The sequence below is a fragment of the Podarcis gaigeae genome, assembly GCF_964106915.1.
Source record: "Podarcis gaigeae genome assembly, chromosome: 5".
Lineage (NCBI taxonomy): Eukaryota > Metazoa > Chordata > Lepidosauria > Squamata > Lacertidae > Podarcis > Podarcis gaigeae.
The window spans coordinates 38,712,451-38,736,208 of record NC_139681.1 but is presented as its reverse complement, the minus strand read 5'-3'; the positions used below and the strand labels follow the sequence as shown (position 1 = coordinate 38,736,208).

Sequence of the window (23,758 nt, the reverse complement as noted above, 5' to 3'; positions counted from 1 at the left end):
CCGGGCTGTGTCCGGGCTGGATGATGCGGGTGGAAATGCACCATCCCCACCTACCCCCCAACAAAAAGTGCCTGTTTTTCTCTTTCAGGCATCACTTGTGCTCCTCCGAGGAAAGGTGGGATGTAAATGAAATACATAATACATACAAGGGAACATCTGCGAAGCACTTAGGAAGGTTCTGGTTAGTGGTACCACCTTTTTATACCTTTTTTAAAGGAAGCTGGTGTCCCACTTTATGACAAGACCTTGGAAAGGAAGAAATAAAATCAGTGAAATAAACTTTCTCTTTCTGTGGTTTGTATTTGGACTGTGAGAGCGCATCACAGTAATCTATTCTTCAGGACTTATACATGGACTTGCCCTTTCGCAAACCAAAGCAGGCACAACTCAGGCCTCTGTTCTCGCAATGTAAGGATAATATATATACAGTGGTACCTCGGGTTAAGTACTTAATTCGTTCCGGAGGTCCGTTCTTAACCTGAAACTGTTCTTAACCTGAAGCACCACTTTAGTTAATGGGCCTCCTGCTGCTGCCGCACGATTTCTGTTCTCATCCTGAAGCAAAGTTCTTAACCCGAGGTACTATTTCTGGGTTAGCAGAGTCTGTAACCTGAAGCGTATGTAACCTGAAGCGTATGTAACCCAAGGTACCACTGTATATATATTTAGTATACATGCAAAACAATGACCTCTCAGATATCTGTATCTATCTAAATAAGAGAAACAGGCCACACTGCCCTGGAGGGCTCGGAGCAATGTAATATATCCCCAATGTTTTCATTGAGCTAAGCAGAGAAAGAAAATATACAGCATACCTGGAATACACAGCAGAAAAAAGGGGGTGGAAAAGACACTGCCTCTCCTACGCTTTGATCTGTGTGCCTCACAGTTTCTGCACACACATTTTGCCTTGTAAGCATATCTGGATTTCTACATGGATCGGCTTAAGCTGTAGCAGGGAAAAGAGGGGAGGGATCAAAGCTGGGAACAAATGCAAACGAGAAAAGTAAAAGAAAAGAGCAGAGGAAACCTTGTGCAAAGCAAGGCTGCTTTTCTACCAGTATTTGCAAGAATCTCTCTTTCCTCCCACATGCAGAACAAACAGCAGCCATGCGAATAATAAAAATGGTGTTGAGGCGGGCTTTAAAATATATATAGAATCATAGGATTCCCAAGGGTCATCTAGTCCAACCCACTGCAATGCAGAAATCACAGCTAAATAATCCTTGAAAGATGGCCAGCCCTACCTCTGTTTAAAAATCTCCAATGAAGGAGAGTCCGCCTTGCAAGGGAACCCATTTCACTGTCAAATAGCTCTTCCTCAGCCCTGTGGCTCCAGTTTGAATCTACAGAGAGACACAAACATATACCTTTGCTTTAAAATAAAAAATAAAAATATTAAAATAAAGACAATATACAAACAACATCAAACATACTGATAAAAAAGGTGGGGAGGAAAATTAGAATGGATAAGAAGGAGGGGAAGAAAAGGAAAAGCCATACCCTACATTAAATTATGTGGTGCATATTTTATCATCACAATCCAAGACACTGATAGATCACTTTATATCCTAATGTTCTTGTCAGGGAACTGCCATCGGAGCCAGAGGCGGAGGGAAGGCTCCAGAGGGATGCCGGAGAGGGTCCCAGTAGGGAGAGAGGCAGCCCATCTGCTGGGGAAGGTAATCAGCGTAGCACCAGTGGAGAAGGGGGGCAGATGGGGGAATTGGCGAGGGGGCTCCAGGACTCCTCGCCGGAGACCAGCGGGGAGAGCACGGGTCCTCCGCTGTCCACACCCTCCCTGCGCAGAAGGCTTCTGCGCAGGGAGAGTAGGAGGAGACTCGGCGTCAAAGAACTTCTTTGCTGGAAGAAGTTCAAGAAACGCCCACTGATGGATTCTGCCAGCGATTGAGACAGCCACGGATGGGTGGCTGTCCGGACAGAAAAGGTTCACCCAGGTAACCCAGCCAGGTGTGGCGACAACTTACGCACTAGCAACCCCTAGAACCATTACAGTTCTGAAACATATCCTCTCCACAAACTTAATTGGACCATGTTCTGTCTGTTGTATTGACATAAATCAAAAATTTAGACCAAGTAGCATAAAAGTGATCTGATTTAGATTCTTCTGTAGTTAGTTTTCTTTGATATGTGAGATGCTCAGAGATACCTATATCCCAGGTTCTACCAACCCAGTAATCAGCTGAGGATGGTGAGCAAGATTTCCAGTGATTAGCTATTGACATTCTTGCCACCATATTCCCAATCTGGGATTTGTATTGCTTTCTATCAAAAGCAAGGCTAAGATTGGATCTGGTGTTAGTGACTGATCTACAATTTGAGAGGTAAAATCCAATGACAAAATACACAGGATCACAGGTTATAGAACCGACATCACATATTAGTTTGCACTTTAGTGTAAAAGCACTCATTACCTATGATAGGGGTTGCCAACTATTTTAGAATACTGGGCACACTGAATTTTGAAAGTGCTGTCAGCTGTCACAATTCGCAATAAAATGATTTTGCTATCAAGGAACCCCTGTGGAAGAAACTGTTAGTCATACTGACTGCACTGCAGGATCAATCCTACCATGGGGCAGAGTGAAGTGTGACCATCTCAGCATATATATGAGTAACATAAAAGCTGGCAAAACATCAGTGATTTTAATTTCTTACATTTTGGTGACCCGAAGTGGGAGGGAAGCTGCTAAAATATTTCATATTCATCATTATAGACCAATTTCTTTGCTGACATAGCTGTATGAAAACACGTGGAAAATAAGAAGTATCTACAATTACTGGGCATGTAATCTGTTATGGAACTTTAAAATTGATGTGCCTTCTGCATTGTCTCAGAATCTGTAGTGTTCCTATGCATTTTTAGGATGTGAAATCTGCAACAGTCAGTGTTTTGATTTTCTACAATCAGTTCTCTTTCCATTCTTGTATCATCTTAGATTTTTGGGAAATTATTTAAGGCACATCCTCATGACACTTATTCAGCAGATGAGATGTGATTATTCATGTGGGTGAGCAGTCCGCACTAGCAAATGGGCAGCATTTGCGAAATCCACCATCACTGTGTGGCAGGGCCAAAACAATCCATTTTAGGGTGTTTCAGGACATACAGACATTTTGGGGGGAATAACAACAAAGATTGACTGAACTAGAAATTCAGCGGTCAAATCACAATGAAATATTACAATCCTGTAAAATGTATTGCGATTGTAACAAGCATGTTAAATTTATTCATTTATTTTTGTCTCTAAGCAGCTGATCTACACACATACACCATGGAGCTTGGTCACTTTCCATATCAAAGTAGCATCTTGCTGCCGACCTCTTTCCTGGAATTTGGACAAAGCTTGACACTCTTTTCAAACAGATGCTATTTCCATTCATTTGAGATGACACCATAGGTCAGAGTCATGGTGGACCTGTGCATTGTCAGGTTTGTTTATTTAGCTCACATAGGAGTCACTGGAGAGTAAAACAGCTTATATGGCATTATATATATTTATAAAACGTAAAAGTAAAGGACCCCTGGATGGTTGAGTCCAGTCAAAGGTTGTGGCACTCATTTCGCTTTCAGGCCGAGGGAGCCGGCGTTTGTCCACAGACAGCTTTCTGGGTCATGTGGCAAGCATGAATAAACTGTTTCTAGCGCAATGGAACACTGTGACAGAAAGCAGAATGCATAGAAATGCTGTTTACCTTCCTGCCGCAGTGGTACCTATTTATCTACTTGCACTGGTGTGCTTTCGAACTGCTAGGTTAGCAGGAGCTGGGACAGAGAAACGGGAGCTCACTTCGTCGCGAGGATTTGAAATGCTGACCTTCCGATCGGCAAGCCCAAGAGGCTCAGTGGTTTAGACCACAGTGCCACCTTGTTTTAAAACAGCTGCACTGGTTATCAGCTTGTTTCCAGGCCCAATTCAAGGCACTCATGTTGGTATTTAAAGCCCTAAATGACCCAGGACCCAAATATTTGAAAGACTGCCTCCTTCCCTACAGACCCTCTTGGGTTTTGAGATTGGAAGAGGGGCCTCTCTTGGTAGTTCCTCTGTCTCCAAAGGTTCGGGACAAGGGCAGTCTGGGAGAGGGCTTTATTGTGGTGGCCCCCTAGGTTGTGGAATTCCCTTCCCACATGTCTGGCACCTTCCTTATGCAGTTAATGCTAAAGTGGCTTCTGATACATAAGGAGTATGTTTTTAGGACCCAGCTTATCTTTAGGGCTGTTAAGTTGTTTAAAATGACTTTTAATATTGTATTTTAATGCTGTAACCTGCCCCGGGAACTTAGGGTGAAGGGCAGGTACTTAATAAACAAACCATTGCTCAAGCACCACGAGAACAGAATTAGCCCTAAGCAAGACTGTTGGAAGGCAGCCAAGTAGACAACATCTGCTTCCAGGTGAGTGCAGGGTGGCAAATCTACAACTGACAATAATTTTACAAAACAAACTCTCCAGTTTGGCTTGAGCTCATGCCACGTAGCTTGTCCCTGATCCTCCAAAGTGCCTTTTATGTACATAATGTATTGCTGACAGCCTCTCCCTCCAGGGCAGTACACAACATGCCAACCCTCTTCTGGGTGACTAGTAATTCTCACTGCTCTGCAGCAGCCTGAAGAGACACAAAATGCAGGGATGGGATACCAAAAAATTGACAGGTTGGTGGCGGAGAGGAGAAGGTGTTTCAAAGACCTATCCTGACACACACAGAGCCTCTTTGAGCTCAAGAAGAGTCATGTGTGGGGAAAACTTGGCTCAAATGTGCATCTTCTATAAATGTCAACATTATTTTTAGCGTTGGCAGCGCACATGACAAACGAGTGTGTCACGTCATTCTTCAACCTTTTTGCTTTAAAAGACAACAGAAAGCTTTAAAAGAAAAAGAGGGGGTTGCTACTTAATGCTCCTAGAAATTGTTCAGTAACACAGCATAAGCAGTACAGTGGTACCTCAGGTTACATGCGCTTCAGGTTACATACGCTTCAGGCTACAGACTCCGCTAACCCAGAAATAGTACCTCAGGTTAAGAACTTTGCTTCAGGATGAGAACAGAAATTGTGCTCCAGCGGCACAGCAGCAGAAGGCCCCATTAGCTAAAGTGGTGCTTCAGGTTAAGAACGGTTTCAGGTTAAGAACAGACCTTCAGAACAAATTAAGTACTTAACCCGAGGTATCACTGTAATACAAAATAGGCTGCCATGCTAGCAACACTTTATTATTTTGATTTTTGTATTCCTCACTTAATGCAAACACAGGGTGAAGTCCAAAACAGTAGTTCTGTTAGTGCAGCAGAACTTCCCTTGCCCTCTGTCCCAGAAATCTCCCCAAATCTGTTCAGATTTATGGAGTGAGCAGGGATTGGTGGGGGAGTTCAGTAGTACAGCCAAAGCTCATTGCCTTAGCTGAACTGCTCCACTGTACAGTGGTACCTTGGGTTAAGAACTTAATTCGTTCTGGAGGTCCGTTCTTAACTTGAAACTGTTCTTAACCTGAGGTACTAATTTAGCTAATGGAGCCTCCTGCTGCCCCCGCGCGATTTCTGTTCTCATCCTGAAGCAAAGTTCTTAACCCAAGGTACTATTTCTGGGTTAGTGGAGTCTGTAACCTGAAGCGTATGTAACCCGAGGTACCACTGTGTACTGTTCATAGTTTCTAGATACAAACAAAATAGAAATACGGGGGTTTGGGATTGGAGAACCTCCTTCACCACCTCTCCAAGAAAAGTCAAAACTTACCCCAGATATAAAAGGGAAAGGTAAAACACTGAGGAATCCAATCACAGATCTGTCAGGTCAGGTCAGTTAGGTCTGTTGGGTTTGACTAGATGACCCTTGGGGTCCCTTTCCGACTCTCCAATTCTATGACTGATAGTCTTTGCCCTGGGAACTGTAGTTCACCCCTCACCGAGCGACAATTCTCAGCATCTTCAAACTAGTTTCAATAAATAATAATAATAATTATACCCCACCCATCTGGCTGGGTTTCCCCAGCCACTCTGGGCGGGTTCCAACAAAATATTTAAAAATACATTAAAATTTCAAGTGTTAGTTGGAGGGAATCAGGTGTTTCAGACCTATGGCATGTACAATGCCTAAAATTAACTGCATCATGACCTGCACTTTTTCTCTCTGCTGTGAAGGGTTATCTTGACAACCCACTCGGCTAGAGAACAAACACCAGGGCCTGAAACTCCAGTGCAATTGTTTCTTGCTTAAGTGCCTCTCTTGTTACAGCCTTGAAAGGGCGATTTGCTAGAATCTGTGTAAATAAAAGCAGAGCTTTATCCTTACATTTGCAGCAAGCATTTTCCATTTCTAAACATTCTCCAGGTTTGGGAATGGTCCACCTTTGATAGGAAACAACTATGTACCACACAATCTGAAGTTCTGATTTCAGAGGAATATATTTCTAAGGAGGTATGGTTAGGATTGTAGTCCAATCCCTCAGTATTCAACACTATTTCAGCATATTTGAGATTGAGCCATACTTGAATGAGAATAAGGCTTCATTGATCTCAGGGGGCACTTGTTCCCAAGCAAGGCTGTTAATCTTCAGTGTACTTACCAGGAAAGAAAAGTCTGTTGATTTCGGTCTACTTTTGCTTCTTTAACTTGCAGTTTTGTGTCGATTGATTAGGTTTGGCTCAGAACAGGACTTCTGAGTGTCATAGTGCCCAGATGCAATCCATACAGAATATACCTGTCTAGAAATAAGTTGCACTGAAATATATGGGGCTTATAAACGGTTTGTAAACTATGCCCACAGCGTTCCCCTGTGGGGATAGAAAAAAGAAAAAAAGGAAAGGATATGAGATTCATCTGGCATGACTTGTTTTTGATAAAGCCATACTGGGTTTTAGTAATTATAGCATCCTTTTCTCAATGCTCACAGACTGACTGTTTAATTACACCGGGCAACAATTTTTTACTTTTTGAATGTTGTCTAGATTTCTACAATTGGTTTAGGGTATTTTTGCACTGCTGAATCAGGAAATGGCATCCGTTTCTCTCCATCAGGTCAGGTTTTTGTGGTATGTTGATTTGAAAAAAATCAGATCTTGTGACAAGATTACATTTTTGTCGCATTATCAGCTGATTTTGTCAACACATTTGTCATCCTAAAAATGTTTTTAAGAGAAGAAAATGTTTTTCCAACAACATATATTGATTACCTGATAGAAACATCGATTACTGTAAACTGAATGGTAGGCATTGATAAAGGTAAGTACACGTAAATTGCATGTTGCTTCACCATTTTTCAAACTTCAGGGCTTGAACATCCGTTTCTTGGAACTCCTGGAATGCTCAGTGGCAGGGAGGTCTCTCTTCAGAGTCCAACAGTAGTCAGCCATCATGACTGCGTCCCAGCAACCCTGATACCTGGTCTCCATCTCTTTCATGTCCTGATGTAATCTCTCCCCCTGCTCATCACTCATTGAACCCAGGTTCTCAGGAAACTGGTCCATATGTGAAAATAGGTAGTGCATCTTGATGCTCATGTTGCAGCCCAGGTTTCTGAAAGCAGTCAGCATGTTGTTGACAAGTTCTGCTTAGTTTCTGGGCTTATTGTTGCCAAGAAAGTTCTTCACTACCAGAACAAATGCCTTCCACGCTTCCAGTTCCACTTCGTTCATTGAGTTTCCGAACTCTGGATCTCTGATGAGCTGACGGATCTGAGGACCGTCAAAGATGCCAGCTTTCAACTTCTCCATGGTCAATCCTGGAAAAGCCTGGCACAAGTAAGTGAAGCAGTCACCATCCTTGTCCAGAGCCTTGGTGAACTGCTTTATTAAGCCGAGCTTGATGTGCAGCGGTGGGAAGAGTATTCTGTCTCTGTCCACCAGAGGGTCGTTGATGACGTTCCTTTCTTTGCAAGGCACCAATTCCTCCCGCACAGGCCAGTCCTTCTTTGTGTAATGCTGAGCACGGTCCCTACTATCCCACATGCACAGAAAACATGGGTACTTGGTGAAGCCAGACTGTTGTCCCAACCAAAAGTTCACCATCTTCATGTCAACACAAATAAACCACTTATGCTGATCATAACCAATTTTCTTCAGCACATACTTCACCGCTTCATAGTTCTCCTTCAGTGTACTCGAGTGAGCCAGGGGTATAGAGGCAAACTGGTTGCCACTGTGTAGCAGAACACATTTCAGTGATTGCTTTCTGCTGTCAATGAACAGTCTCCAAACTTTGGGTTCGTACTGTGGCACTCCAAGCTTGAGCAGAAGTTGCGCAATATCTGCACAGTACACCAAATCCTTCTCTTCCGAGAAAAAAACGGAGGTACTCTTGATGCCTGTTGCAGAAGAAGCTGATGCAAGCACTGTCAGAGAGGAGGTTTTTTCCCTTCAATCAATGCCAACAGTTCGGCAGAGTCCTTTGACAAGCTGAGGTCGCGAACTAGATCATTCAACTCCTTTTGGGAAAATGGATGTGGAGCATCATCTTCAAGAACCACTTCTTCTTCTTCATGTCCTTCAACACTGGAGGCATCTTCGTCACTAATGTCAGGAAGTTCTCCGAAGATAGGCACTGGAATTTTCATCACAATGAGCTACAGGACAACGTGCTGATTGAAGATCAGGATACTTGAGGCTGCTCCGGTTCTTTCTGTTGATCCCAGTCACATCAACAGCGCAGAAGTAGCAGTCAGTGACAAGGTTTGTCGGCTCCCTCCAAACCATGGGAATTCCAAAGTTCAGACTCCTCTTGCCATTGGTCCACCCATAAGTCATAAGTTGGCACATGCGCAGGTGGAGTTTCCTATACACTTCTTGGGGCAGCTGCCCCATTAACTTAGTTTTGATCCCCCAACTTTGCTGCACCAATTTATGGAAGATTTCGAGGTTTTATGACTTCAAACTGATCCCTTTTCGACATAATCACCCAGAGCTATCGGACCTGAATACTTCTTGTCATTAAAATAATCATTTCCAATCAAAACAATTATTTGACATGGCATTTTACCCCCACCAACTTCTTCTAAAATGCTCCACACAAGCGTACGTGTGAACAAAAATGTAAAAAAACATGTGGTCATAGCTCAAAAACTTGACCTGATTGAGCAAAACCAATGTGATTTTTGGATTCAGCGCATCAGATTCGTCCTAAATCAACTGAAAAAACGCAGACAACAAATTTGTTGTTGACCAGTGTTATCTGTTCTACAACCATTTCTGGTATCAGTATCAAGTTCACCTGAGTCTTCCTTTTTTCCCCCTAGCTCCAAGTCTGCAGGGACCTTGCCTGTTCTCCAAGAAATCTCCAAGATTATAGACAGAGGCTCTGGGATTTAGAGAAAGTAGGCTGGAATTAAAGGAAACAGAAATCTCCTTGGTGCAAAATTAAGACTGGAGCAGCAAATCCCTTTCTAGTAAAGCAAAAGCACTGTACTTCAAACCACGTTTCGGAGACAAATACTTTGGAAGGCTTAAAACAAAATTGATTAGTGCAGCTGTTAACTCATTCCTAATGTTTCTGCCATACTCTGGGTGTTTTAAAAAAGCAGGGCAGACCCTAAAAGGTAAAAGTGAAATGCGTTAGGAGACTTCGCTGAAAGATGTAATCTAGATTTCTAAAACGACGTCTTGTGCCCAGCAAAGTCAGCTGCTGACAAATGCATTGCTACCAGAATGTGACAAGTTAAAAATAAAACCATTTCAGGACTAGAGGTTATATTCAGATTGTTTATTGTCAAGAGTATGACAAGCACTCTGTCATATTGTGTTCAACATGCACCCAATTCCACATTAACTGCTCAAAATAGCACTTGCAAAAATTACAGTAGTCTAGTCATAATTTATGATTTGTTACATAAATTTTGTTAACGAGCACTAAAACTGAATTACAGTGTAGTCTAGGTAGTTTGTTATTGCTTGTTGACACTGCAGCTTTGGATCTACTAGAGAGAATCCACTGATATGCCTGAGTTATCAAACTGCATTTTGTTCTACCAAACTTGGAAATCATAAAATGCTGGAGAACACTTAAAAAGAAATTTAGTCTCTCTACTGGACACATTGGCATTCACAGCATGTGGACACACGGACTTCATGATATTTCAGAATAAAGGTTCATTGTACAATGGATTTTTATTTTTACGATACTGTTGATATATTTTGCTAGCCGCCTTGGCCATTCCTATTAGTAGTGAATAAATAAATATAGTTTGGGATGCTGAGGGGCCACAAATGGTGAACTGCATGCACACATGAAACTGTAGTCAGTTTCATAACAAGCCAACTTCAAACTATGAGTTATGCAGTTGGCTAATTAAATTAGACACAATGTTTTAAACCAGCAATCCTGGTTGGTAGGTAAGACTAAGACAATATGTTTTAGAAGTGAAACCAAACTTGGCAGAAGTCCTCCTCTTGGCTGTGGAGGAGCGAAGGGGGGGGGGCATGGGCGCTCACTGAGTCTTGCCCATGGTTTAGTGGTGCTATGTGCAAACTGGACCTGTATTACGCCACAAAAAAGAATGTTCTGCTTATGTTGTAACCCCAGCATTTATTTTTTTTAAAAAAGCCATTCAGTTTGGCAATCATGAAATCACTTTGGAGCGTGCAATGAACAGACTTGTATTCAACCAGTTCCCTGGAAAGTGGTTTCAGGCTTGCTCTACAAAAATAAGGGGAGCAATTTCCATCAATGTGTAAGTTGTCATATAAATTCTAAAATATTGCATTAGGAATTATCTATTTCATGAACTGATTTTCTACACAAAGTCATTGGGTTCTTCTTGAGAGTTGTGCATGTTTTAACAAGTCTCAAAATATATAATTTTTGCAGTGTGCGTTCCAATCTCTTTAAAATAGTTGTGCAAATGATTTTAACAAAAAAGGGGGGAAAGCTAAACTTATAAAAATGAGGTATTTGTGAGGAAAAATCTAAAACCTTTTAAATATTTGTGAAAAGCACAGTGGAGAGAAATATGGTATGTACGAATGAAAAAAAAGTAGCATTTTTTTGTTCACAGCTGGCAACACAACAGTAAAATGGCACATTTTCCAACATGTTTACTCCACTCCTCCAAGATTTCCAGCAAAATGTTTTTTTACTACTGAGGGAAGAGTGGGAGAAATGAGATTAAGACCACTGCAGCATTCTGATGTCATTCTTGGGACTGACCAAACATTTACTCATGCCCAATGTTCTATTACAGGGAACTAAGCATACAATTCCCGAAGTGTGTTCTTGCTGAGATAAAGTTACCAGCACAGACGTTTAACACAAAATGGGAATCAGCATGGGTATGCCAACGTTTTGGGTGCGTTAAACCACTACTGAAATCCTGTGCATCTCTTAGCCAGTGTTTCCCTAAGGACAGAAATTATTTGATGGTTCTTTTTCACACACACTATTTGCCACAAACAGGGTCTTTCCCCCTAGATAACGAATTAAAAGCTTCCTGGATAAAATTCTGTATGTCTTGTTCCTGTGCAACCTTGCTTGGATTGGATGAGGAAATCCCTGAACAGATTGCATGCATATGCAACAATGCTAGCATAATTAAACTCCAATGATGCCTCTGTCATAGCTTGCATCCTGTAAACAAAGTTTGCTGTATAATTAAGTATCAAGGTATACTGATATGACAATATCCATGGCGTGTGTGTCATGTCTAATGCCACTTATCACATGAAGAGTTCATCTGATTCCTTGTCATGTTTTCAGTTTTTGAGCAGGTTAGGAAGGGAGTGGAAAACCTATCATCTGTATCACATAAAAAGCTACAGCTTTCTGTGTAACAAAACAATCGAATGACCTCTTTACCATGATGCCTGCCATAATGAGTAATGAACTTGTTGGTCGTGAAGGGTTAATGTTCAATAGCATTAACACTCCCTGAGAGATTATGCCCTATTTCTTTGAACTCACTGCACTGCTGTAAGATGCAGGAGGGGCCTTGAACCTTAACAAGGTAAAATATAGCAATGATAAAACATTGCACTCTTTAAAGATACAGGCAGGTTAATTCTATGTCCCAAGGTTAGCTGTTTATTTCCTACTCGGATGTTATATATCGTATCTCCAGGAAGATGCAACATACAATTTTATTCTGACAATTCACAAGGCAATCAACATTGGAACTAATAAAACGAAACAGTGGACGGGGTAGCCAAGACATTCAGATTCCAGCCTCAAACTGCAAAGCATGTAACCAGTGCTCTTATACGATTAGTGCTATGCAGGTCAGATTTCTGAAGTAGGAGGCACATTTTCTCTTAGAAAACCAAGCTGAGACTAGAAATCCTTTGGGATCATTGAAATACTTCAGACTTAGAATCCGTATAACAAACTTGAAAAAAGCCAGCATTTAAAAGACATATTACTTTGGTAAATGTATGCCTTTTCTCTCCAAAAACCAGATTAGGGAAAACCTCAGCACCTGGCTCCCCTGTCTTCCTATGAGCTTTTAGTAGCACAACCTCCACTAAAACCAATAGGCTAGAGATGAAAAAATTATTCTATTTTATCATTCCTATTTATTTTGCATACAAATCTCTGCTTTGTGCTGTTTTCCTAGAAAGCAGTTGTCACCAACTCCCTGTATCCTGATTATTAAATTGTGCTATTATTGCATTGCAGATGCCTGAAGTGTCAAATAAAAATGATCCAGGATAAGCATTTAAACTGTGTTTAAAATACTGGCTGCAAGCTTTTAAGCACAGGGAAGTTTGCCTTGGTCAGGCTCAATGTGATGTTTCCCTATTGAGCTGACGTTTAATTGCTGGCATGCCTAAGCAAATGCTAACCTTTCATTTGTTCTGGGATTTCTTCTTCCCTGACACTTTAAAATATCTAAGCCTGATAAAGCATGCACCAAGAGCTGCAAAAACAGTGGTAGGTCAGATTAAGGTATTGTTGTATCACGTGCCTTGAAGGGCCACCCTGTTCCGGACATTCAAATGGTGAATTTGTGGAATCAGGCACACGCTGTGCTGTGTCTTTGTGACAAAGACTAAGATTTCCATTCTATGCCTTTTCACAGAAGTCTGCCCCATGTCCACAGCTTAAACACCTATTAAGGGTCACTGATAGCCTTTTCGACAAATCACATACCCAACAAGAGAGGGCAAGTTTGATGAGATATCTAAAAACAATACATGAACAACTGGAAGAAAAAGCGCCAAAACAATTTTATTTATGCAAATGAAACATTTTCCAAGTAACCCTGAGAAAACACAGGGGTTACAAGCAGAAGGTAACACTCTGGGCAAGAAAAGGGTGGTTACCCAGGTGTTTCCAGCATTTTACTAGTCTGAATATTAAAAAAATGTCTTCAAATGTGTATAAAGATTAAAACTATGTCAATATGCCTGGTAACTCATCCGAAATATATCTGTTGACGTTTTCCCCTCATTTCCACTGATTTATATAGTACCTAAATGGTTGGCTGCTCTGAGGATCAATATGCTTAAGGTGTAATTCCATAGTCTTTTCTTTAAAAATATCAGTATGTGCATTTTAATAATGTTTCGTTCCTCCACATCCAATAAATTGCTTAATCTTAATGACTTTTAATAAGAAAAGGAAGGGCCTTTAAAATAACACCAGTTTGTTCAGTAAGCTTCTTCATATTCCATTATGCAAACAAAACCTTTAAAAGGGCCTCACTATTGTAAAATATACCATTACCTACACAGACCTTTGAATATACCACTTGATTTTGGTTTCCAAGAGTGGCTCTACAATAAACATGACGCATGACTACAGCCTATTTGCCTAATTTGCTGTAACCCTATCACACCAGAAATGCCGAATGAACCTAGAAGGAATCAGGAACCCTCATAATGGACAGGATTGTTTGTCCTAACAACAGCTTAAGATGTTGGTTCATTATGAAAATCCACTGAAGTCATACAAGACTCTTCCACTTCCAGTTCTTCACCCAACAAAGGTTCTTCACAGTTTTGCAGCCATGAAATTGATATGTGGCTTCACCAGAGGAAAGAGTGGCAGGCTGCGTTTGAACTCTGTCATATTCTGAATCACGTCTGGCTGCAAAGAAACATTTTAGAAAAAGAAACTTTGAGAATCAAGCACATAGCCTATATGTATTCACTGAAGCAAAATTCATTTTTTAAATCATCAGCCAAAGGGTGACCAAGTCCTTAAGTCTCTGTTAAAAAGCCAATAGCAAAAAAAATAATAACTAAGATCCAAACCTTGTTTACATAAGAACTTCCTTCAGTCGCAAAATTTACAAGATAAGATTGCCTAAAAAGTGGATTCTTACAAAACTATATATCCAATATGTTATGATGACAATCTTAAGACAGGAACATCTCTTTGTGCTTGACAGGTAGGTGTGGTTTGCTTCAAATGGCCAAATACAGAAGCCTAATTGGGCCTAATTAGCTCCATGTACCAGAAGTGCCACACCCCAAATCTATACTATTCACAACACTCACAATTTTTCTAAAGGCTTGTTCACACAGTGGTTAAGCTGTCCCAAGCATAGCAGCCAGATAGGTTCCATGAGTAATGCATTTCCTGGTGGTGGTTACTTCTAAACATGATAAGGCTGAGCGAGTAATAACAGTGTTGGAGCGTATATTGGGAACTCTCATTTTTTCATAAATGATTAAAAAACTTCTTACCTGTGGCAGTGGTGGAGCTGGTGCCAGGTTTACATCATTTTGAGATGGAAATTCTCCCACAACAGGGCCTGTTTAAAGCAACAACAACAACAACAGTTCATAAACCTCTAGGAAAACATCTACTTTTATAGACAGATATTAAGCATACCATTAAAAGCAAAGGGTTGTACTGCTTTTCGTACTGCTTGAAAATCTGCACACTTGCAAACTTTCCTCACATTTGTTATTCTCCAGGACTCCTGAGAGTGAATATACTCCCACCAATCCACTAGAGGTCATAACCATCCTTTGCAAAAGATTCTGTTTGTTCTACCAAGTGTTTTTCTGTGCAAACTTGAGCGAAGATTATTTGGAAACAAAGAAAGGCACTCAGTACTTACAGGAATCCATTTCCCGTGCTAGTACATGCACGGATACTTTGTGCCTTCTTTGAGCATCAACTGACAACATCTCCTACAGAAAGACAGAGGAAAGAGAGATGACCATCGGTTATTCCAACAAAAGCACAGGAACATCTGCACTGCAGACCAAAGTGTGCAAGAAAGTCTGCCAGCCCGGAGCAGACCTGCCTGACCCAAGCAGGACACTTTATCCAAGTAGGGTGGAATGTCCAAAAAGGAAGAGAAATATGTAGCCTATGCACACTGTGATATGCACCCAACTGCTGCTTCTTATGCTGTCTTATACAATCTCAAGTCACTCTTTCGCAAACATGAAAACACCTGTTCAGTGTTAAACAAAACTGACCTACTGGGCCCCTCCCTGATTCTGAGCAGGGCTGGCTTGTCAATATTTCAGTTATGCCAGTGAGTCCACCCCATTAACTCACCCTGGCTGTTACATAGTGCTTGCGGCCTGCCCAAGAAAACCTCAAATTCTGCCGAAATCTCTTCCACATACTGTGGAAGGCAAATAAAATTAATGTTGAAATAGGTGCACTTACTAGAGATGAGAGCCATTTTTGAATAATCTAGAAACGCCAGCAATGCTTAAGAGCAATATTAAAATGTATGGCAAGAGTAAGCAATTCAAAGTCGATCTAGCTGTCAGTTGCTCAAATCTTTTAAAAGCTTCATTAACAGAATTAGCTGGGGAGTAAATCAATTGCCTTCTACAACTGTAATCAAATAATTTAACTACAATGCACTTATATCAATAATTAACATTTTCTTAATCGGCCATAATGACAAGTCTACTGAAAACCATCATGCAATGCACAGTCAAGTTCTATTAGCACTGACTTGAACACAATGAGCATTCATAATTAAAAGTAACTAAAGTGGTTCTAGAAAAAGCATCTCCATTCCAAAGTTGCGGGGGGGGGGGGGACAGTTAATGGCAAGCTCCTTACACAATTATTTTTTTAAGAGAGGCTTCAGTTCCAAAATATTTTTTAATTTCCTTTTTGGCAGAAAGAAGTTTGCCTCACTTCAAAGAAGCTGCCTTATAATCTGTTCAACAGAAATGCTGCACAGTATTTCATTCCCTTTCTTGCATCCCTTCTTGCAGTGTGTGTGTGTATATGCATGCAAAAGCTGGACAGATGCAGTGATGGGGGGAATGAATGGACTGGGGGTGTGGTTGGAGGAATATGGTGTTGGGGTGTGTGCATAAGGGGTGGATTGATAGGAGGAGCATGGCTATCATCTTGGATATCCTCATGACTGCTCCTGGTGTGGAGACACTGAAAGCACATCTTCTACTTCTTGATTACATAGTCTGCAACTATGCATTTTAACTGCACACCGAGCAGCTGTGTTTGACAGACAGGGCACGCAGGATAGGGATTCAGAGCTCTCTCCTAATCCACTCTGCTGTTTGAAAACAGGGACCCAAAGGGATGTGCACTGCCCTTATATGCTGCCTCTTTCAGCTGCATGCGCATTTGGCTTCCCTCAGTGCTTCATGCTCTGCAACCATTGGGGCACAAAAGGAAATACCCTTTTGTATGGTTTCTAGCCTGGGGTGTGGGGGGGGAGGGTTAATTAGTGGGGCTTCTACTGCTGAAGAGTCATGTGCTTCCTTGTCCACCTCCACCATGTTCTGTTGTACTACTCCCAAAACCCATACTGGCATATATGTTGCATGTATTCTGTTTAGGATATTCAAACCAAAGATCCAAAAAGCATGCATGAATTTATCTGAGTCACTTCAAAACTGTAATGACCATGCCCTTTTTAATAAGCATCAGCTATTAAAGGGGGGAAATTAGTTCGTCTGAACTTGAACCAACAGCCCTGGAATATGTTTAACATGTTCATTTTTACCTGCCTTGCAAGCTGCACACATTGCACCCTTGCTTGTTACTGCCACCTGGTCGTATTGCTTTCTTCCACTGGCAGTTTGGAGGGGATAAGCAAAATGTTTTGCATGTGCGCTACTGCTTTAGCGCTGTGCCTTTTGGCATTGTTTAGCTTTCTGTGTTTCTTGCAAGTTGTGGGCATTGTGACCTGATGGTTGCACCTCTCTTAGCATGCACAGATTGCCTCTCTCTGTGTCCATGTAGCATGTGAGTGTTGTTGCAGTCTTGCCCCTGATTTGGGGTGGTTATTCCAGGGACACTGGGAGCATGACTGCTGTTAATATCATAAGAACGGCCCTATTGGATCAGACCAAAGGCCTAGCTTGTGTAGCATTCTGCTCTCACAATGGCCAAGCCAATGGATGTGGGAAGCCCACAAGGAGGACAGGAAAACAATAACACTATTATCTTTTGTATTGTTCCTGTTGGTTTTTTTCTCCTCGTCTCTTCCAAGCTGGGCTTGAGTTAGACCAGAGGTTTTCAACCTTTTTGGGTCCATGGCTCCCATGACCAACAATATTTTTTCTGTGGCACCCCATGGGCCTCTTGAGCCCAGCCATGTCACTCCCTGCCTGCAGAGCTAGCAGCCCCTCACCCCTTTTCAAGCACTCTCCCTTGTGGAGTGTTCCCTCAGCCTCCTCTTTTCTCCCCTCTCCTTGGGAATCCTCTGGGTAGCTGCTGCCCCTGGTCTCTGAGCTGCCCCCCCCCAAAGAGAGGTGCCTTCTCCCACTGCCCCACAGGGGCCTGGGAAGCATCCCCTGGCCAGCCCCAGAGAAACAATTCGCTTGGGGAGCTCATTGCCAGGGCTGCTGCAACAAACAGCTGTGCAAGCCTTTGGGAGGCAGAGATGCAAGAGGATATCAGAGGAGGGAGGGAAGGAAAGAAGGAGAGACAGAGGCCAGTGTTGTCCATGACACCCGTGACCATCATTCAAGCCACCCCAGGGTGCTACGGCCCACTGGTTGAGAACCACCGAGTTGGACTATAGGACTCCTCTGCTACGTACTTGTATTGCAATAAGCAGCTGCTCAATAAGGCAATATTATTAATTTTGCAAAATCACCAATTCCTGTTATATATACAGAGCTGATTGCAAGGTTCAAACAACCCTATAACTTCCTTAAATACAGCATACAAACAGTTCAGGTGCTATACGTAACAATGACAATAGTAGCTGCAGAGATGTCCCCAAGGACAACGTGTGCTTTGTAGAATCTGGCTAAAGAACAACAACAAAAATAGTTGTTCTTCCCCACCCCCATGTACTTTAAAAAGCTTTTAGAACATAGTGTCACAATTTTAACCCACACCAGATATATATAATTGTTCCTGTAAAGAGCTTTGGCTTGTCCAGACAAAAAAGAGAGAAAAACTATCATTTACATGTTTGAATTATGCTGACAGTATGCACAGAATTAAGTTAGCAAGCATTCTGATACGTGACTAGGGAATAATTGGGGAGCAACATTTTTACCTTGGTAAAAAGAATCTGGAATAAAATAAAAAACAGAACAATCTACTCACAGGCCCTATTGTCATGTTCATAGCACACAGCAACATTTTAACATCTGGTATATGTAGACTCCATTTAGATAAAAGTTGTGATGCTTATCAAGTTCTCAAACTGTTATTAATATATTCCCTTAAATTTTACAATCAGAAGCAAACTAATCAGAAATATTATGATCAGCTTACCTTATAAAAGTGCATAATATCATCCTTAGTAAGAGTTTTGAGATATGCCACTTCAATGTTATCTGGACGACAAAGTTTATAATTAATACAATTATGCAATTTACACTTCCTTCAAATTACAACACCTCAACATACTGTAATTATAATTATTATTTATTTAATTTATATACCGCCCTATACCCGGGATACACCTGTCACTGAAAATATTGCTATCCTGAAGGATCAGGACATTTTCTGAAGCCTGTGCCCATGTGACATTCCATGTCCTTAGCTATGATTAATGGATCAGGAGTATCTGCATCAAGCATCCTATGTTCTTAGACTGATGCAAAGGAAGGGATAAGGCAGCACTGGAATTTCTAGAATGCAAATACCTCATCACATAATCGGTTATAAGAATACATGCCAGGCAGGTTTCAAAAATGGAATGTGATCTAGATGGGGCAAAGAAATAGGTAATACCACAGAAATAGCTAATAATAATTTAATTTTAAAAAATTATTATTTGTACCCCACCCATCTGACCGGGTCGCCCCGGCTATGTGCAGCATCCCAGCATTGTGACTGACACTAATTAATCTTCTAAGTGTATTCCAGAACCAAATATTATTATTTTATCATGCATGGTGGGTACATTTTAGATGGTCTGAATTGTTACTTTTGTTAAGCTTTCATCCAAAAAAAAATACATTTCCAGCTTGGGAGTGCTTCTTACCTCTGTCAAAGTTATATTGCTGGGAAATAATTTCGCCCCAGTATTTTGCACACTCAGCAGACAGTTTCTTTGGTTTGTCAAGGCGACGAATTGCTAAAGCCTGGATGTGCTTCTGGAAGGCTTCATCAGACATGTCCTCTATACTCTTCTCCATGGTTTTTAAAAAAGCTTCAACCCTGCTCTCCAAGTAGTGTGGAGGTTTTTCTGACTGGATGATAAATCGTAGTCCTTGGATACCATTTGCCCGCCGTGGACCACTGAACACAATGTAACCTTGGAAAAACCAAATAATTCATTCTATTAGACTCACTAAATAAATAATTAAAAAAGACAGAAGGGGTTTGTATTTCTGCCCTTGAATTCTGGCCAAATTCTAACATGACCATCAGTGCCTTAAATGGCCTTACATCAAGTGAATAGATGATATAACTATCGTAACTAATCTCAGGTTTTAGCTTTCGTGCAAGCTAATGGAGGGAATCTCACATTATGCATTTTGACCATGAAGAAAACAGCATATATATTAAAATTGTATAAATCACTTTCATGATTCCCCTATATCTCTTTGAAACAGTGATTTCATTGATTTGTCACTGAGCATGAAGGGCCCCAAACCAGCAATAAGATTCCATAGCCAACACATGGACAGCACATTACATTGAACTATAGTGATTGTATATAGATTGTATTGTAGAAGAATACAATCCAAATTCTACTCACTGTAACAATATTTAGGTGATCTATGGAGCGAGGCAATCTATTATTTACCTAACTGTTCTTTAGTGCGCAGGGTATTGAAGCAAGGCTCTGAGATGATTTGACAGAAGAGCTCCAAAAACATATTCTCTGAGGTGCTTTGCATATCTGTTTGATAATATATTTCAATGCCACAATTGTTATGAACCTCGTTCCTCTGTTGATAGACGAACCATCCTCCTAAAAAAACATGAAAATGATGCAGAGGGTCATTTTGAAAGATGGTCAAGCAGGGAACCATCCATCGTCAACAGAATTTGAATGGAAGGGGAAATACTCTCTATGCGATGTACACTAATTTAGAGAAGAAAATATAAGTACTCTATATAAATGCAATCTGGAGGCCCAGGACTGAATTACTTTTTCTAGTCATGGTTTCTTTGTTCCATGAGCAAAGAACTTCAGCTTATATTATAATCAGATGCATAATTACCCCAAACAATGCCAGTGAGTGGTTTGGTAAACAGTAGTTCCCGTTTCCACATTAGCAACTAGCCCCAAAATGGTGCATGATCTGCCCATGATGCACCTCTACACATTGCTATCCATTTTCCTACTCTGCAGTGCTTAACTCTTTGCACACTGTGAATAAATTCAGGATATATATTTGAAAGTCAAATACTGGGACTTGAGTGATTTCATTTGCATAGTAATTCTGCACTCTATTCAGTGAGGAAGACCTTTTCCTCCAAAACTAACACAGAGATTCACAACACAGACCTAGATTATTGTTGCCAAAAAAAATATTTTGGCATTGATTCTGAAATATTTGCCATGCAGTACTGAAAGCAAGTCACTTTCTAAAAACAAATCAAGAAATTTCATCCTGACTTATTGCAAATGTAAGCACCATGAACCTCAGCTTTATATGTTTTATAGCTTATGTCCAAATGGACAACTTACTGTCAGGCAGTTGTACTTCTCTATACCTTACAAGCTGGCTCGGAAGCAGAGGTTTTGTATGAGCATGCTCAATGAGAGTGTCTTCAATCATTTGCATAATTCCTAATGCAGCCTGGAAGAGAAGAAATTCATTGGAGATTTTATTCATCTCCTGGCAATTGTCCGTGTGGTAGCACACAGAAGGATAACAGGTATTACAGAAAATGGCGAAATTAGAAAGGAAAAGGAGATGACTAATTGCAGCAGATGCAAGCATTTGGAATGCAAAGTCGAGTTAGTACGTGCGACAGCTATGAAGCACACAAAACTGAAAGGCCGAATCTCTGTTTCTACATTATGTTTTAAACACTTTTAGAAAACAAGATCAACTTTTTCAAAAATAAGTAAATACACATTTTATATGCAATGCCTGTGCCCTACATCTTAGCACACAAGGCTGAATTGTTTTTTCCTCCCTGCCACCCCTCTTCATTTACAGAAAATATGCCAACTCATTGCTACTTTGATGTCCACAGCCAGTATCTGCTGTATTATGGGTCAAAGGGCCCCATATTACTCTTGTCTCTTACTCTTCTGCATTTGGTTTCTGAAAGTTTAGTGAAACCACACAATTCCTTAGTTCCCACTTCATTTCCTACTTTATGCATTGATTAAGGTCCAAGACCATGGTCCTCTTAAGCCTGTAACTACGAGAGACACGTATGCATCATGGGGCTAAAACAATACAGCTGCACAAACAGCAAAAACGCCTTTGACAAGCCAATGTTATAAAACCCTTTGACCATCTCCAGAGAGGAGTCTTACTTTCTGGAGTTGATATCAAAATCACTATGCATTAAAGTACCAAAGAAAACCTTACGATAATGAGTAAGAAATCTACAAAAAAGCCTGAAGTCACTCTAGGGAAAGCCATTATAGAGGAAGCTAACTCATCAAGATGTACTGAAATTAAATCCAAAATAATAAAGGCTGTTAAAAGCTAACTGTGCTTATAGAGATGCAAAACTCCAAAGCCTTTTTGAAAGATACAGTCATATTCAGATATGCAACTTCAAAATGAAAACTACAAGGCTGGGTCAACTGATCTGAACTCAAGAAAATCTCATTTAAAATGTGCTTTAAAATTAAAATTCAGTAAGCCAAAACCTATTGGATTCTAACATCGCAGAAAGTAACCTTGCATAGAAAAGCCAACATTTAAAAATGCTAAACCAGGGTGTGGTTTGATTAAACAAATAGGAAAGCCACTTCCTCTTCCATGAAACCAAATATCCAGGTATGGTAGATGTCATTGTTCACTGCGCAGTTCACTATCTGGGGAGACTCAAATAGTTTTTACTAGTCCTTAATGGCTCATGCAGGAGGACTTTGAGACCTTGCCCTTTTGGTTTGCCTTAAGTCAAATTCTTTTACCATTACTATGGCATTAAGGGTTATTTTAAGATGCTCAGAAATAAGTGAGCTGGACATGCTCATTCACTGTTGCCTCTTATCATAAAATATATACAGTTTCTACAGATACAGTATCTTAAAGTTTTTTCTACAATCATGGCTGTTGGTACCTTCCTTTTACTTATTTTATCCAACCAATATACGCAATACAGAGCTGTCATACTTAGCGCAAATATGTAAGACCCTAGTTTCATTTTACAGGTAGGTATGGAAGCAAACTAGCTCTATAATTTCATCAAAAGTACCATTAACATCGCTGCATTGAACTCCTTTGCTAAGATAATATTCAAACATCTCACAAAGCTGTACCAGGCAATCTTATACTATAACATTAAAGTCACAATGTCTATTATTTCCAGCTCACAGACTGCCATTTAACATTAGCTACTGACTTCATTCTCAGCTATTTTAAATACATGCTCTTGGTTCAAATTATTTGCCTGTTTGAGAACTTAAGTGTGTGGATCTAGCATTCAATTTTACAGCCTTAATTCATCACTGAAGCAGACTGCACAGATACCATGAAGTATAAACTGCCTGAAAGCTCATTCCAATACATGTTGGAATGCAAGTCCCTTGAACATTCAAGTAGTTTTGCTTGGTTTTAAGAAATCACTTAACAGGGTCAGTTACTTAGCTGGGACAAAAAGGAAGCATCACACAGCCAAACAGTTCAATCTTGAATGTGAAAAGTAAGCTTAAAGAGACATCACAGATATGATTGTGCACCTGTACTGCCCCAATATATGTAGCAAGAAACAGAAACCTAAGTCTGGGATACAGCATTGTGCAGATTTCATTTCAAATAGATTTAATAGCCTTTCTGTGTTATTTTATACTCTTTTCTCTAGTTAAAGACACCCACAGAACAATATTGGACAAGCAAACCTGTAAGAGAGATTCAATGACAGAAAAGCTTATGAATATTTAAAAAGCAAGCATGGATCAAAAGATAGAGAAACTTAAGTAAACCCTTCATTTTATGTACAATTATCAGTATAAATCTGCTTCTGGTGAAAAACGTATCAAACCAACCTGTTTTGTTATATTGCCATGGAGAAGTGCTTCAATGTGTAACCGTGACAACAGCTGAGAAATAAAGGCCTTGAGACGGGGAAGGGTGACATCTACAATAGATATTTAGACGTTTAAAATCAATCACATTTTCCATTTCAAAAAACAAGGCCTATATCATCCTAAAATGCAATACATGTCTTAGAAGATGACAAAGAAAATTATAATAATCAACAAAAGTCAGTGGGAGTTTTCTTCACAAATATTCAGGTTTGGGAAAGTTTCCAGGACAAA

The 23,758-nt window shown here is 40.6% G+C and overlaps 2 protein-coding genes across 15 annotated transcripts in view; one reads left to right on the top strand and one right to left on the bottom strand.

Moving 5' to 3' along the window:
- The window catches only part of MARCHF5 (membrane associated ring-CH-type finger 5), a 35,404-nt gene extending 24,868 nt beyond the window's left edge, over positions 1 to 10,536 (top strand). Inside the window, exon 7 of the transcript XR_014564868.1 lies at positions 9,245 to 10,536. The gene's annotated coding sequence lies outside the window, so the exon portion shown is untranslated. The remainder of the gene's footprint in view (positions 1 to 9,244) is intronic.
- Positions 9,694 to 23,758, bottom strand: part of IDE (insulin degrading enzyme) — a 56,174-nt gene continuing 42,109 nt past the window's right edge. For all 14 annotated transcript variants that reach the window (XM_083740862.1, XM_083740855.1, XM_083740858.1 and 11 more), the window contains exons 18-25: positions 23,486 to 23,577; positions 20,999 to 21,110; positions 20,108 to 20,275; positions 19,340 to 19,612; positions 18,625 to 18,686; positions 15,008 to 15,080; positions 14,628 to 14,695; positions 9,694 to 14,025 (exon numbers count right to left, since the gene is read on the bottom strand). In XM_083740862.1, coding sequence (XP_083596988.1) covers positions 13,930 to 14,025; positions 14,628 to 14,695; positions 15,008 to 15,080; positions 18,625 to 18,686; positions 19,340 to 19,612; positions 20,108 to 20,275; positions 20,999 to 21,110; positions 23,486 to 23,577 — 944 coding nt within the window. In that variant the 3' untranslated portion in view covers positions 9,694 to 13,929. The remainder of the gene's footprint in view (positions 14,026 to 14,627; positions 14,696 to 15,007; positions 15,081 to 18,624; positions 18,687 to 19,339; positions 19,613 to 20,107; positions 20,276 to 20,998; positions 21,111 to 23,485; positions 23,578 to 23,758) is intronic.